At 48.8% G+C, this 13233-nt stretch overlaps 1 protein-coding gene across 1 annotated transcript in view; it reads right to left on the bottom strand.

The window, feature by feature from the left end:
• LOC107124816 (cAMP-dependent protein kinase type I-beta regulatory subunit-like) overlaps window positions 1-13233 on the bottom strand; it is a gene marked incomplete at its 3' end in the record, with an annotated part of 145674 nt that overhangs the window by 40197 nt on the left and 92244 nt on the right. The window contains exons 5-6 of the mRNA XM_015428324.1: window positions 11748-11809; window positions 8543-8589 (exon numbers count right to left, since the gene is read on the bottom strand). Coding sequence (XP_015283810.1) covers window positions 8543-8589; window positions 11748-11809 — 109 coding nt within the window. The remainder of the gene's footprint in view (window positions 1-8542; window positions 8590-11747; window positions 11810-13233) is intronic.

Raw genomic sequence — 13233 nt, 5'->3', positions numbered from 1 at the left:
GGGGAAATTGTAGTAAGATTTTTGAAGAGGCACATCAGGGATGCTATCCTGAAAGCAGTGGCTGTGACACCCCTGAAGGTGGGGGAGAATGCGGTCAGAACGCTAAAGGATATTCCATTTGAAGTAAGGCAACGGATAAAGAAATACAAAGAACTTGTGCTCTTCCTCCAAACAAATTCAATTGGATACAAATGGCTATTTCCAGAAGGAGTAGCATTTAAGATCAAAGAGAAGAAGGTTAAGATAGACTCTGTTCTTAAGCTCAAGAATTTCTAAAGGAGCAGCTGGGAAGGTCAGAGGAAGAGAAAAAAGAAGAAGACAGCAGGTCCAGCGGTGAGCTGGAAACTGGTTCATCTGGCGAGGACTCTTTGTCTGAGCAGGGGGCAGCAGCCCCGAAAAGTCCCTACAAACTGCGGAAAAGAGAGAAGAAGAAGTAAAGGCTGAAGGACTCTGAATTGTGCCTTTGAGAACTTTGGTTCCAGGGGATGATGGGGGGCACTGTTATTGGGCAATTAAATGTAAATGGGGAGGGTTAAAAGTTCTAAAAGATTGACACAGTTCATAAGAAGTACAAAGAAGTACACAGTTCATAAGAAGTACAAAGTTTGGATGCTTAAAAAAAAAGCTAGTTAGAGGATCTCTTCTCTTGGGTTTTTAGTCAGTAGTGGGTTCTTTACTTTCTCCCTTATATGTAGTTTTCCCCTCCCCCTTTTCTGTTGTAGTTTTTTGTAGTGTTAAAAAATCAATTAAAAAATCCCCTCCGGGGGCTCAAAAAATAAATAAAATAAATGTAGAATACCCATCTCTCAGATCTATTTTATTTAAAAGATTCGCTGCTTTTGTACCCTGCGGAATGTAAATAAATCAACAATTAAAAAAAAAAAGACACAGAAGACCACAACTGGAAATCAAAATAAAGACAGTCAGTAAATTAAAAAAAAAAAACCCCTAAGACCCCGGTCACACGGGAGGATTTGCCCCGCGAAACGGACGGGTTGAGGGCGCATCAAATGGGCGCAATCATACCACAACATCTGGGAAGCGTCACACACCCGTCCCCACTCTGTCCCTTTGGCCTGAAAATGCACATTGAAAAGGTACCGGCAACAGAGCACTACCTTCCGGATAACGCACGGCAACTCCAGGCATCTGATCGGGGAAGCGCTGGTAGCCCGTCGCAGCCAGCGCCGTTCCCCGCCCCATGCATGGGCACAAATGCGCAATGTCTGTTTTGCCGCACTACATTTGATCGCCTGCCAAAGGCCGGACCACGGAGGCACGTCGGATCACGCTACCACGGTTCTTTTTTCTCCGGCTCTAATTTGCCTCCCTTCTGCGGCGCAGTATCCCGCTCGTGTGACCGGGACCTAAATTAGTTTAATTAAAACCATCCCCTACTATCTTGTCAGATTTTACCCTCCAGAGAGCTCAGAATGGGGTACATGTTTCTCCCCTCAGGATTTTATCCTCCCAAAAACACTTCCGGAAGGTAGTGAGGGCATTCCCTAGCCCACCCAGTGAGTTTCACATCGCAGCAGTGATTTGAACCACAGTTCAGCAATCCAACCGCAACAGCTCAAGTAAAAGGGAATGTCTCGGCTTGCGGAATCTGACCTGTTTGGTGCAATCCTAACCCTTCCTAGACCCGCTGACTTCAACAGATGTTACGGTTGCTAACTCTGGGTTTGGAAATTCCAAGGGATGGAGCCTAAGGAGGCCAGGGTTCAGGGGAGAGACATCAGTGGGGTATAATGCCATAAAGTCAACCCTCCAAAATTGCCATTTTCTTCAAGGGAACTGATCATTGTCATTTGGAGATCAATCCTAGTTCCCAGAGACCTCCAGGTCCCACCTGGACATTGGCAACCCTAGAAGTGTGTAGGGTTGCCAGGTCCCCCATTGCCACTGGTGGGTGTAGGACAAGGGAAAAACGAACGATCGCGTGAGCTCAGGAGTTCTGGCCCGCAGCGGGCTATGCCGATCGGGTGTCCGCACTAAGTTTGGCATCACGGGGGGATCAGGGGTAGGGTTGCCAGGTCCAGGTTGGGAAACTCCTGGAGATTTGGGTTTGGAGGAAAAGAAGAAGAAGAGGGGGAGGAGGAGATTGGATTTATACCCTACCCTTCACTCGGAGTCTCAGAGCTGCTTACAAACTCCTTTCCCTTTCCCTCCCCACAACAGGCACCCTGTGAGGTAGGAGGGGCTGAGAGAGCTCTGACAGAACTATGGCTTGCCCAAGGTCATCCAGCAGCTGCAAGTGGAGGAGTGGGGAATCAAACCCGATTCTCCCAGATTAGAGTCCGCACACTTAAGCACTACACCAGACTGAGGAGGACAGGGACCACCCCCCAAAACATCCATTTTCTCCAGGGGAACTGATCTCAGTAGTCTGGAGATGAGCTGTAATTCCAGGGGATCCCCAGGTCTCCCCTGGAGGCTGGCATCCTTATGAGAACTCTCCTTTGGGCAGGGATGCCTGTGACCTAGAACTCGGTGCCAAACTTTGATGGGTTTCGATTCTCAGTTCGCTGCCCAGCAAACCAGCTAGCTGCTGAGGTGCCTCAAGGCACTTAAACTTCCCTCCCTTTCTAAAACAAATGTTACCACACTTCTATAAATGTTGTACTTGTGACTTTAAAAAAAAGAAAAGAAGAAGCCTGTTTTCTCCCAGCTTCTGGCATGGGCCGATGTGGCAACTCTGGCCGCTGAGGCAAGATACCTTCCCCGATAGGAAGAATGAGTCACACGGATTTCCTGAGGAGCGACTTCTGGCGTGTGAGGTTTTTCAGTTCCCAACCATGCCAATTAGACTGTCCCCTGACACAAACAAGAGCTTTAAAAAAAGAAAACGACTTTCACCAAAATAACCTCAAAGCCCTGCTGGGCCGCTTAAAATATATATTCCTTGTTTCTTGAAATAGATCTCAGAAGGAAGGACCCACTGCTTGGGGCTATCTAACCACCTGCCCTGATCTCAGCCTTCATCAAACGTGCCCCCAAAGGACTTCTCTCCAGGGTTCCCTCTAAGCTGAGTTAGTGTGAGCCAGCTCACAGCTTTTTAGCCTCCAGTTCACACATTTTTGTCTTAGCGCAGGAAGGATGGCTCCAGAGCAAGCTACTTTATACAGCAGGCAAATCGCTCACTCACAACTTTAATGCCAGTACCTCACAAAGTAGAATTTTTGCTCACAAGACTCCACAGCATAGAGGGAGCATTGCTTCTGTCCAATTTTTTTACTTTAAAAAGTGGTTTTCGCATGATCTTCCCTGGTGCCTTATTTCAATTAAACTTCATCGTCAATAATAATTATAATAAAAGATTCAGGTGGGTCGCCGTGTTGGTCCGAAACAGCAGAACAAAATCTTGAGTCCAGTGGCACCTTTAAGACCAACCAAGTTTTATTCAAGGTTTGAGCTTTTGTGTGCACAGAATAAAACGTTGGTCTTAAAGGTGCCACTGGACTCAAGACTTCGCTCTTAGGATAAAGCTTGTGTTTGATTGATAAACCAGCTAAACTCGTTGATCTTAAAAAATATATTTATTTATAATTTGAATTTATAAACTTTTTCAAATGACTTTTCCAAATACTTAAACTTTCCCAAATGACTAAAAGGCTGCAAAATAAGAATCGGGCAGCAGATTTAAAAACAACAACAACCGAAAAACCTGTAAATACAAATAATTATGAAAACTGGGGGCAGGGAGGGCCATCTGAGAAGAAGTCAGGGATGCCAGCCTCCAGGTGGGACCTGGAGCGCTTCGCTAGACTATGGAGATCAGTTCCCCTGGAGAAAATTGAGACTTTAGAGGGTGGGCCCTATGGCACTGTGTACCCCACTGAGGTCCCTGTCCTCCCCAGGCTCCATCCCCAAATCTCCAGGAGCTTCCCGACCTGGCTCTGGCAACCCTACCAGCTCATTCCACTGACAGCAGACGGGGGAGGGGGGGACCTGACCACCCTCGAAGAAGCATTTCCCTTTTCCTTAGATCTTTCATCTAAGATTATACTTGCTACAATACCTGGAGGCATCATCCACAACCCAAGGAACTATAGCCCGAAGGAACTGTGAATGAAAATTTAATGAAAGGGATCCCTGAAGGTCTCCAGTTACAAAGGACCCTTGAGACCCCTGGAGAGCCGCTGCCAGTCTGAGTAGACAATACTGACCTTGATAGACCGATGGTTTGATTCAGTAGAAGGCAGCTTCATGTGTTCAAGCTCCAAAACGCAGGTTCCAAGTCCGAGCAGACCCAAGCAAATGGCCTGGGATAGGCAGACGGGGAGGAGGGAATTGGAGGCTCTGTGCATCCAAGATGGAGGGACTGATCAGCAGAAGTTGCTCCTCTGCTCTTGTGTGAATTCTGGTGCCAATCAAGTAAGAACCCACACAAAGGATGGTTTATTTACCTCCTCCCCTCATACCATATCCCTTGGTTTCCTGAGGGTCTCACACACAAACACACATAAAGCTGCCTTCTACTGAATCAGACCCTCGGTCCATCAAGGTCAGTATACTCAGAAGGGCAGCGGCTCTCCAGGGTCTCAGGCAGAGGGCCTTTCACATCACCTACTGCCCGGTCCTTTTAACTGGTGAGCCCGGGGACTGAACCTGGGACCTTCTGCATGCCAAGCAGATGCTCTCCCATTTAGCCACAGCCCCTCTTTACAGCTCTCCAGGGTCTCAGGCAGAGGTCTTTCCCATCACCTCCTGCCTGGTCCTTTTAACTGGAGATGCCAGGGATTGAACCTGGGGCCTTCTTCACACCAAGCAGATGCTCTCCCATTGAGCCACAGCCCCTCTTTACAGCTCTCCAGGGTCTCAGGTAGAGGTCTTTCACATCACCTGCCTGGTCCTTCTAACTGGAGATGCTGGGGATCGAACCTGGGACCTTCTGTTTGCCAAGCAGATGCTCTTCCACTGAGCCACAGCCCCTCCCCACCATGGAGCACCTTTAGTGGGCAGAGGGTTTCAACTCTTATGAAGATTCCGTTGTGTGATTGACTGTTTAATCTATCAGCTATTAACAGTGCCATCCTAAGCATTGGTATCTGACGAAGGGAGCTTGGACTCTTGAAAAAGCTTATACCCCGAAAAATGGACTCGAATCTTGCTCTTCGACTGCAGTCCAACATGGCCACCCTCTGAAACTATCCTAAGCCGAACAAAGTTTGAGTCCAGGGGCACCTTTAAGACCAACAAAGCTTATGCCCAGAATTAAACTTGGTTGGTCTTAAAGGCGCCCCTGGACTCAAACTCTGTTCTGTTGCTTCAGACCAACACAGCTACCCACCTAAATCCATCCTAGGCAGAGTTGACACCTTTTTTAAGCCCAGGACAGAAGGATGTACCTCTGCTTAGGATGGCACTGTAAGAGTCCTTCATTTGGAAAACAGCTAGTGTTTTTAAAAAAACTGAATTGGCCACCACGACCCTGCATCCACCTGACCTTCTTCTATGGTTGTCGGGTCCCTTCGAGATGCTGGCAAGGGGGTGGGGGGATGCTCCAGGAGCCCAAAGCATCGCCCCCGACATGCTGACATCACCAGAAGTGGTGTTGCATGCCGTGCCTATGTCATCTGGAAGCGTTTCAGCATTTTAGTTGTATTTTAAATGACTGGTATTTTATGTTTATGATTATATGTTATGATAGGTTTTAATCATATTTTTATGAAATATCTGTAAACAGCCCTGAGCCCGCTTTGACGGGGAGGGCGGGGTATAAATTAATTAACTAAATAAATGTTGGGTTTTTTTGGCAAAACTCTGTGGTAAAATCGCCCTCAAACCGTAGAATTCTGCCCCAAAACCAGAGCGTCTCCCCTCCGATATCACCAACTTGACTACATCACTTCCGGGTGAAGTGGACACGTCACTCCACGTTGCTGGGGGGGGGGTGTTCCTCCTGCTGGCCACCTGGCCGGAAGCAGGCAAGAACCCACAAAACAGCGGGATCCCCTGTCCCCAACTGGAGACTGGCAACAACCAATGTTCCCTCTAAGCTGTGGAATCTTGTGAGAAAAAATTCTACTCTGGCCCCGGTCACACGGGCCAGATAATGCCGGAGGGGACGTGGCTGTTTGCCCCAGAGCAAAATAAACCGTGGTAGCCCGATCACAAGGTCTCCCGAGTCTTCACGCATTGGCAGTAAGCTCGCGATCACACGGCGATGCTGGAGCATGGCAAAGAAGCGGCGCGGCAAGCGTTTCATGTTTGTGCACATGCGCAGTTCTGCAAAGCAGCACTGCTTTCAGCTTCATGTTTGTGCACATGTGCTTAGGAAAACCATCCGGTTCACGACGGGATGTGGACGGGTGCCAGAAGCCATGGGATACTAGCACTCCCACGATCAGACGCCTGTCCCTGCCGTACGTTTTCTAGATATTACTGCCCTTTCCGAGGTAGTTTTTTACTGCGCATCTTCAGTGGGACGCCACGGGTTGGCTACGGGTGCGCTACGCTTCCCAGATGTTGTGGTGTGATCGCGCACCGAAAATCCACCTAACATTCATGTCTTTAGTGTGGCAAATCTTCCGTGTGAACAGGGCCTCTGTGAGCTACTGGCATTAAAGTTGTAAACGAGCGATTTGGCTACTGCATAAATTAGTTTGCTCTGGAGCCATCCTTCCTGAGCTAAGACAAAAATGTGTGAGCTGGAGGCTAAAAAAACTGTGAGCTAGTTCACACTAACTCAGCTTAGAGGGAACACTGCTGGCAACCCTAGCTTCTCCTCTCGTAGCAGAGGTAAAAAGTTTCGTACACTCGGTGTTACCCAAGTGAGAGTTAAATCTCATATCTATGCTTCATTGCACTCTTCCCCCTGAAAGCGGCACCCACACTCATTCAGAGGATTTTTGAAAAGGCAATTTTCTGAAGACGAAACCATTAGCCGGAGGGGTCTTCTCTCTTTCTCTCTCTCTAAAACACGAATTACACGTAAGCTAACCTGGGCGATTAAAGAATGCAGCCTCCTCTGGTTTCCCAGGCGGCCTCCCTTGGGCACATTCCATCTTGATCGCCTTCCACCTTGCTAGTTCAGTGGCAAGCTGTTTGCCTACAGGGGCGGTTAATGCGCTTCTAAACCTAAAATAATTTGTTTTGCTTATGATACCAAATTAACCTCCTTTATACGGACAAATAAGTTTTGGCTCACAACCGCACCATGTGGAATCCTTGCGAGGTCTACTTCGCCCCAAAGCTTCTAATTCGGATCAAGCCTCTCTAGAAATCGTCACAGAGGAACGGTACTTCTGCTTTTGAAAAACCTGAGATGGATGGAGAGGGCAAAGGAATGCTATAAAGGGCGCAGGCTCAAATATCTCGACTTAAAGAGGAATCATAGAATGTCAGAGTTGGAAGGGACCTTGCAGGTCATCTAGTCCAATCCCCTGCACTCTGCAGGAGCATAGCCGAAAGATAGCCCTACAACATACCCGAAAGATGGTCGTCCAGCCTCCGCTTGAAAATGTCCAGCGAAGGAGCATTCACCACCTCCCCTTAAGTTCCCCCCTTCCCTAGAGCAATTAATCTAGTACTGCGCACAGGCTCAAATATATCGACTCAAAGAGGAATATCCCCCCTTCCCCAGATCAATTAATTTCATACACCGAAGGTGGTGGAATCTTCCCCTTGTATCACAGAAGTCCAATGTCCCCAACAGAGCCATTTTAACTTTTGCGACTAGGTCGATCACCAAAGGGGAATAGGGGCCACACCAAAAGCTGGAGATGGAGGCAAACCCCAAAAGCTACAATAGAAACATTGTTTGAATGAAAACATTCGATGGCTGCTTCCACACCATGTCCCGCCTCGCCCCCAACGCAGATCATCCAGACGACATCAAGCTCATTCGAAGCAAGACTTAGGCTCCCGGGGCTTCCCCCTTTAAACTGAATCAAATAAACCAGTTTTGATCTGGTTCAGATGCAGGGTGGCTACGGTAGGAATGGTCATGCGGACGCTCAGTCTGCAGCTAATATGGGAGGGGGCTGAGCTAAGCTTTTATATATGTAGGATCTGGGAGGCCCAGGTTCAAATCCCCACTCTGCCATGGAAGCTGGCTGGGTGGCCTTGGGCCAGTCACGCACTCTCAGCCAAGCCCACCTCACAGGGCTGTTGAGAGGACAAAATGGAGCAGGAGAGGGAAATGAGGTACGGTCCTTTGGGTCCACAGTGCAGAGAAAGATGGGGTATAAATAAAATAAATAAAGGAATAGATGGAGTAAATAAATAAATAAATAAAATATAGGTATGGTGGGGGAAAGCGCCATGACATTGCAGCCAACACATGGAGATTTTCAAGGCCAGAGATGAACAGAGGTGGATTAACATTGCCTGCCTCTGCATAACCACCCTGGACTTCCTCAGCAGTTTCCCATCTGCCAGGACCGACCCTGCTTAGCTTCGAAGATCTGAGCAAGTCTACCATCCTAATGTCTGATCAAATAAACAGGAGACTCTTGATGAAGGCAGCGTGATTAAGATTGGGGGGGGGAGGAGGAACCGAGAACTTCTTTGAGGAGGGAAGAGACTTCCAACTTACATCCACTTCTCCTTGATCGATCACATAGAAGTTGTCTCCTTCGTCGCCTGTAAATAAACGGAGAGCACTGGTAAGTGTTGGCAGCAGTGTTCCCTCTAAGCTGAGTTAGTGTGAGCCAGCTCACAGTTTTTCAGCCTCCAGCTCACACATTCTTGCCTTAGCTCAGGAAGGATGGCTCCGGAGCAAATGAATTTCTGCAGCAGCTAAATCCCTCACTCACAACTTTAATGCCAGGAGCTCACAAAGTAGAGTTTTTGCTCACAAGACTCCATGGCTTAGAGGGAGCATTGGTTGGCAGTTCTCAAAACTGTTTCCAAAAGGCACTGGGAGATGGCGATCCTAAGGAGGTCTGCTCAGAATCCTACTTCGGCCTAATCAGTGGGACTTTACTCCCAGCAAAGGATGCTTAAGGTAGCACTGTAAGAAGTGAAATTACATGTTCCAGCTCCACTCAGCCTCTTTCACAGTCTCCCACCACGGCTGTTCTACAAAATGGAGCAAGGAAGGGGAAATACCCAGTGAAAGACGGGTGGCCAGCAAAAAACCCTCTCTCATCAGTCACTGTTCCCTTCTCTCATCAGCCACTGGCGCTAGGGTTGCCAAGTCCGGCGTTGCACTGCAGCAGGGGACTCCCGGCTTGCGGCTGGAGCGCGCGCGCCACCCAGAAGTGACGTGACGACGCTGGGCATGCTGGGGGCAGGGCCACGACCATCCGAGGGAAAACCATAGAGCGGGTGACGCGCACGTCGGGGTGGGGCTCCCCCCGGGGCCCGATCCACCACCGGCAGGGAACGGGCCTCTGGGGAGGTACCCCAGGCCCCAGGGGGACTTGGCAAGCCTAACTGGCGCCAATCAGCTGGCCAGCAGGGGACTTACCAGAAGCAAACTGAGGTCCAGGCCTCTGTTACCAGCGATACAGTGATATCACTTCCGGCATGCACCGGAAGCGATGTCATCATCTCACTGGCACCATGTGGTTGCTCTGGTCTTTGGATAAAAAAATCTCTGTGCTAAAAATGGCTTCTACTCAAATACCAGAGCATCCCCACATCGCCACTGACATGATAACGTCACTTCCAGTTTCAGATGTGATGTTGCTGCATCACTGACAACAGAAATCTAGGCCTCAGTTTGATGCTGGTAAGTCCCCACCAATGCCCCACCATGGCGTACCCGGCAACTCTACCCCTCCATTTTACCCCCAACCTTTGATGTAAGATGACTGCTTAAGATGCTGGCATACCAGAAAAATCTTCTGCTTCTCTGGACGCTGTAAACCAATTTTTTTTTTAAAGAAATTGAATGTGTCCACACCTACCAACATGACCCCCTCCAATGAGAGGCAGCATTGAGATTTGGGGGTGGGAAATGAATGCAGGGAGAGGTGATTAACATAGAGACAGAAATACTACAGCAGGGGTCCCGCTTCGACTTCTTGGGCTCCTTCTCGTGCCCCATGCCCACCGAGTGCCTCGGGGGAGGGGAGGCACGCAGAGGAGGGGAGAGCCGGCGGCCTCCTGGCAGTAAGTGGGGGGGGCTGGCACTAAGTTAGGGGGCCGGGCCCCAAGGAGCCCCACCATAGTTACGGGCCTGAGTCAAAAGCTCAGCAGCAGCAGCAAGAGAAGTACTGGTGTGCACCACGGTGCCCACGGGGGACCACGTTGGGGACCCCCGTGCTTCCACTGTTCTCCAGCTTGATTTGGGAAACCCATTGATCTCCACCCGATCCGCCACTTGGGCAGGGCCACTTTTGCTCCCCGCAACTAAACAGAACAGGCAGCAGGATATGCTGGGTGGGATGAGCTGTGATTTGGGGTGCACAGTGGGAAATGTCACTGCCTGTGAAGAAATAGATTTTTTTTCTTTGGAGGTTTGAAATGAGCAAAACCTCTACTCTGAGTTTTAAAAAAAATTCTTCTGGGCAAAGAGCAAGACAGTAGGGGGAGGTCACCCAATGGCTTTCCAGGCTCACCTCAGCTACCTCTTAAGAAATGCTAATAAATCTAGCAGGAGAGATAATGGGGGGGGGTCAAGTTCTCCTCCCCTTCTCTAAGCAGGGAACAGAAATTTGGAGGAATTTAGACTACAGAAGCTCCAGGGATAATCTCCAGAAAGAAGCTGCAGGAAACACTTCTCTGACCTGGCTTGACCTGGTCAGTGGGTGGGGAGAAGAGAGGTGATAAAACTCAGAGGAGCAAGGAAGAAGGGCTTTTTGGTTGGTGTGGAGTCCATTAATTCAGACAGAGCTCTTAAATGAGGAGGCAGCCATTTTGACCATGTCTTGCCCCAGAGAGCTACAGAAAGCTTCAAGGTAATGGTGATTTCTAGAGATCTGTAACTTGCTAAGCTTTAGGAGTCTGATATGTTCTCGAAGGAGTCTGTCCTATTTTAACATCTGATATGGCACGTATAGAGAGAGGGACAGAGGATTTGCATTTTACTCATCTCTTTTGGAATCCCTTCCTCAGTCTGGTGCTGTGCTAAAAGCAGGGTTGTGAACATTTTCTTTTGAATAAATATTTTATAACCTTGGATGCTGTCAGTGGTTTTCTGTACCACATAGACCTCCACTATCTCAGACACACTATTTTAAAAGAGGAACCAGGGGGAAGGCAGACAGTTGGCAAGTGGCTATTCCTCCAAGGGCACACAAGGCAGTAAACTGTCCCCGTGGTGACCAGGCGCTGAGCAGCAGGAGACACAGAGACAAGGCCTCAGATCTTGGAAGGGAAGCTGGAAGTCCTGACCCTCTCAGCAGGCAATTCCTTACAGAGGTCAGGTGGTGGTGGCAGGTTACTGGAGAGAAAGTAAATCCTCTCCAGGTGTTGGGAAAATCTTGGAGGATGGGGTGGAACAGGGCCTGCAGGCCAGAGCAGACCCGTTCCACCACAATGCCACATGCCATTGATGCGACACCAGTTTTCCTAGCCCAGATTTGGAATAGAGGGGGGAAATGGAACCCCAACTGGTGAAAAACAGGGAGGGGAGGTGGCCAATGGCAGACAACGGAAGGAAGGTTGAGTGCCTTTCCTTTGCCAACATTTCCCAACTAGAGGGTGTGCACACACCCCATCCCCACTTTGCAGAAGATGGGCACAGAAGCCTACATCTGGAGGCCAAATGCATAATTCCGGCACCATGCAGGGACACTCAAGGAGCTTCTGCATTTCACACTTGCCAATGTCAGGAAATGGTCTTTACTTACCCTGCTGTATGACAGTCTCCCCAGCAATGTGAGTGACAGGGAACATGGCGTCAAAGATGTCACTGTGAGAAAAGGACAAACGTAACTCGTCAACATCTCAATCAACTCATCAGACAAGAGCCCAGAGTTTGCCACAATCAGTTGGATCTTTCCCCTTTGGGACAGAAAGAAGTCATTGCATTGCTTTAAGGTTGCAGACTTGTGATCTCTTCTCGTAGATTAATTTCCTCCTTGTAGAACTGAACATCACTCGTACGACAGGGGTGATTTTCAGGAAAATGGTACAGAAGGAGGATAAAAATCCCCCTTCCTGATCCAAACTGGAAACCCTCATGACTAGTTTTTAGGCAACACTGAGAGCGGAAATCCCACATATAGTGCAGCTTAGCGCAATGCTCCCTCTAACCTGTGGAGGCTTGTGAGCAAAAATTATATTTTGTGAGCTACTGGCATTTATTTATTTATTTATTTATTATTTACATTTCTATCCCGCCCTCCCCGAAGGCTCAGGGCGGCTAACAGGCATATTGCCGAATAAAACAATAAAACAGTTCAAAATATCAAAAATACATCACAGTTAATAAACAATTTTGGTGCTCCTCTGAACCAATTCCAAAGTTACACTTACTAAAAGCAAGATGACCGTCCCCTAAACGTCCCGTTCTCACAAATTATGGTGGTACATGCCCACATCCTGATGTCCATATACAGAAATTATGGGGCGTTGGTGGTACACTGGTGCGTTGGTGGTACACTGGTGGTTAAAGTGAGTGAGCGATTTGGCTGCTGCATAAATTATTTTGCTCTGTAGCCATCCTTCCTGAGCTAAGACAAAAATCTGTGAGCTGGAGGCTAAAAAACTGTGAGCTAGCTCACACTGACTCAGCTGAGAGGGAACACTGAGTGTCTGTATCCAGGGTTGCCAAGCTCTAGGTGAGGCCTGAAAAACTCCCAGAATTTCAGCTGATCTCCAGACGACAGAGATCAGTTGCCCTGGAGAAAATGGCTGCTTTGGAAGGCATTATAACTTGTTGAGGTCCCTCACATCCCCAAACCCTGCCCTCCCCAGGCTCCACCCTCCTAAATATCCAAGAATCTCTCATCCTAGGGTGAGCAGATCCTCCCCAGTATGGCACCCTGTTCCCGGTTTCCACTTGCTTCTACCCTAAAACTTCTCTTCCCCAAAGTAAAGAGCCAACTCTGTGTATAGCAGAGTCTCAACAGATATTTTTAATATCTAAATAAATAAGTCAGCAAGGAGGGGGGTGTTTGGGGGCAGAGAAGAGTGAAAGCGGCTGGAATTGTGTGTAGGAAACAAACAGCTTAGAGAAGGCCGCAGGGGTCATTTTCTGCGGGAGCGCACAGGAGCAGAGCTCCAGCAGTAAGGAGCCCAGGGGGCGGGCACATGCAACAAGGCCCATCCCCTGCTCCCAGCAGCCCTCAGTCAGAGCAAGAAGCAGCCAGGTAAATTGCAGAGCCCCCCCCC

Source organism: Gekko japonicus, unplaced genomic scaffold (genome assembly GCF_001447785.1).
Source record: "Gekko japonicus isolate JY-2015 unplaced genomic scaffold, Gekko_japonicus_V1.1 scaffold3475, whole genome shotgun sequence".
Taxonomy (NCBI): Eukaryota; Metazoa; Chordata; class Lepidosauria; order Squamata; family Gekkonidae; genus Gekko; species Gekko japonicus.
The sequence above is the reverse complement of the archived record's forward strand: the minus strand, read 5'-3'. Positions and strand labels throughout refer to the sequence as shown.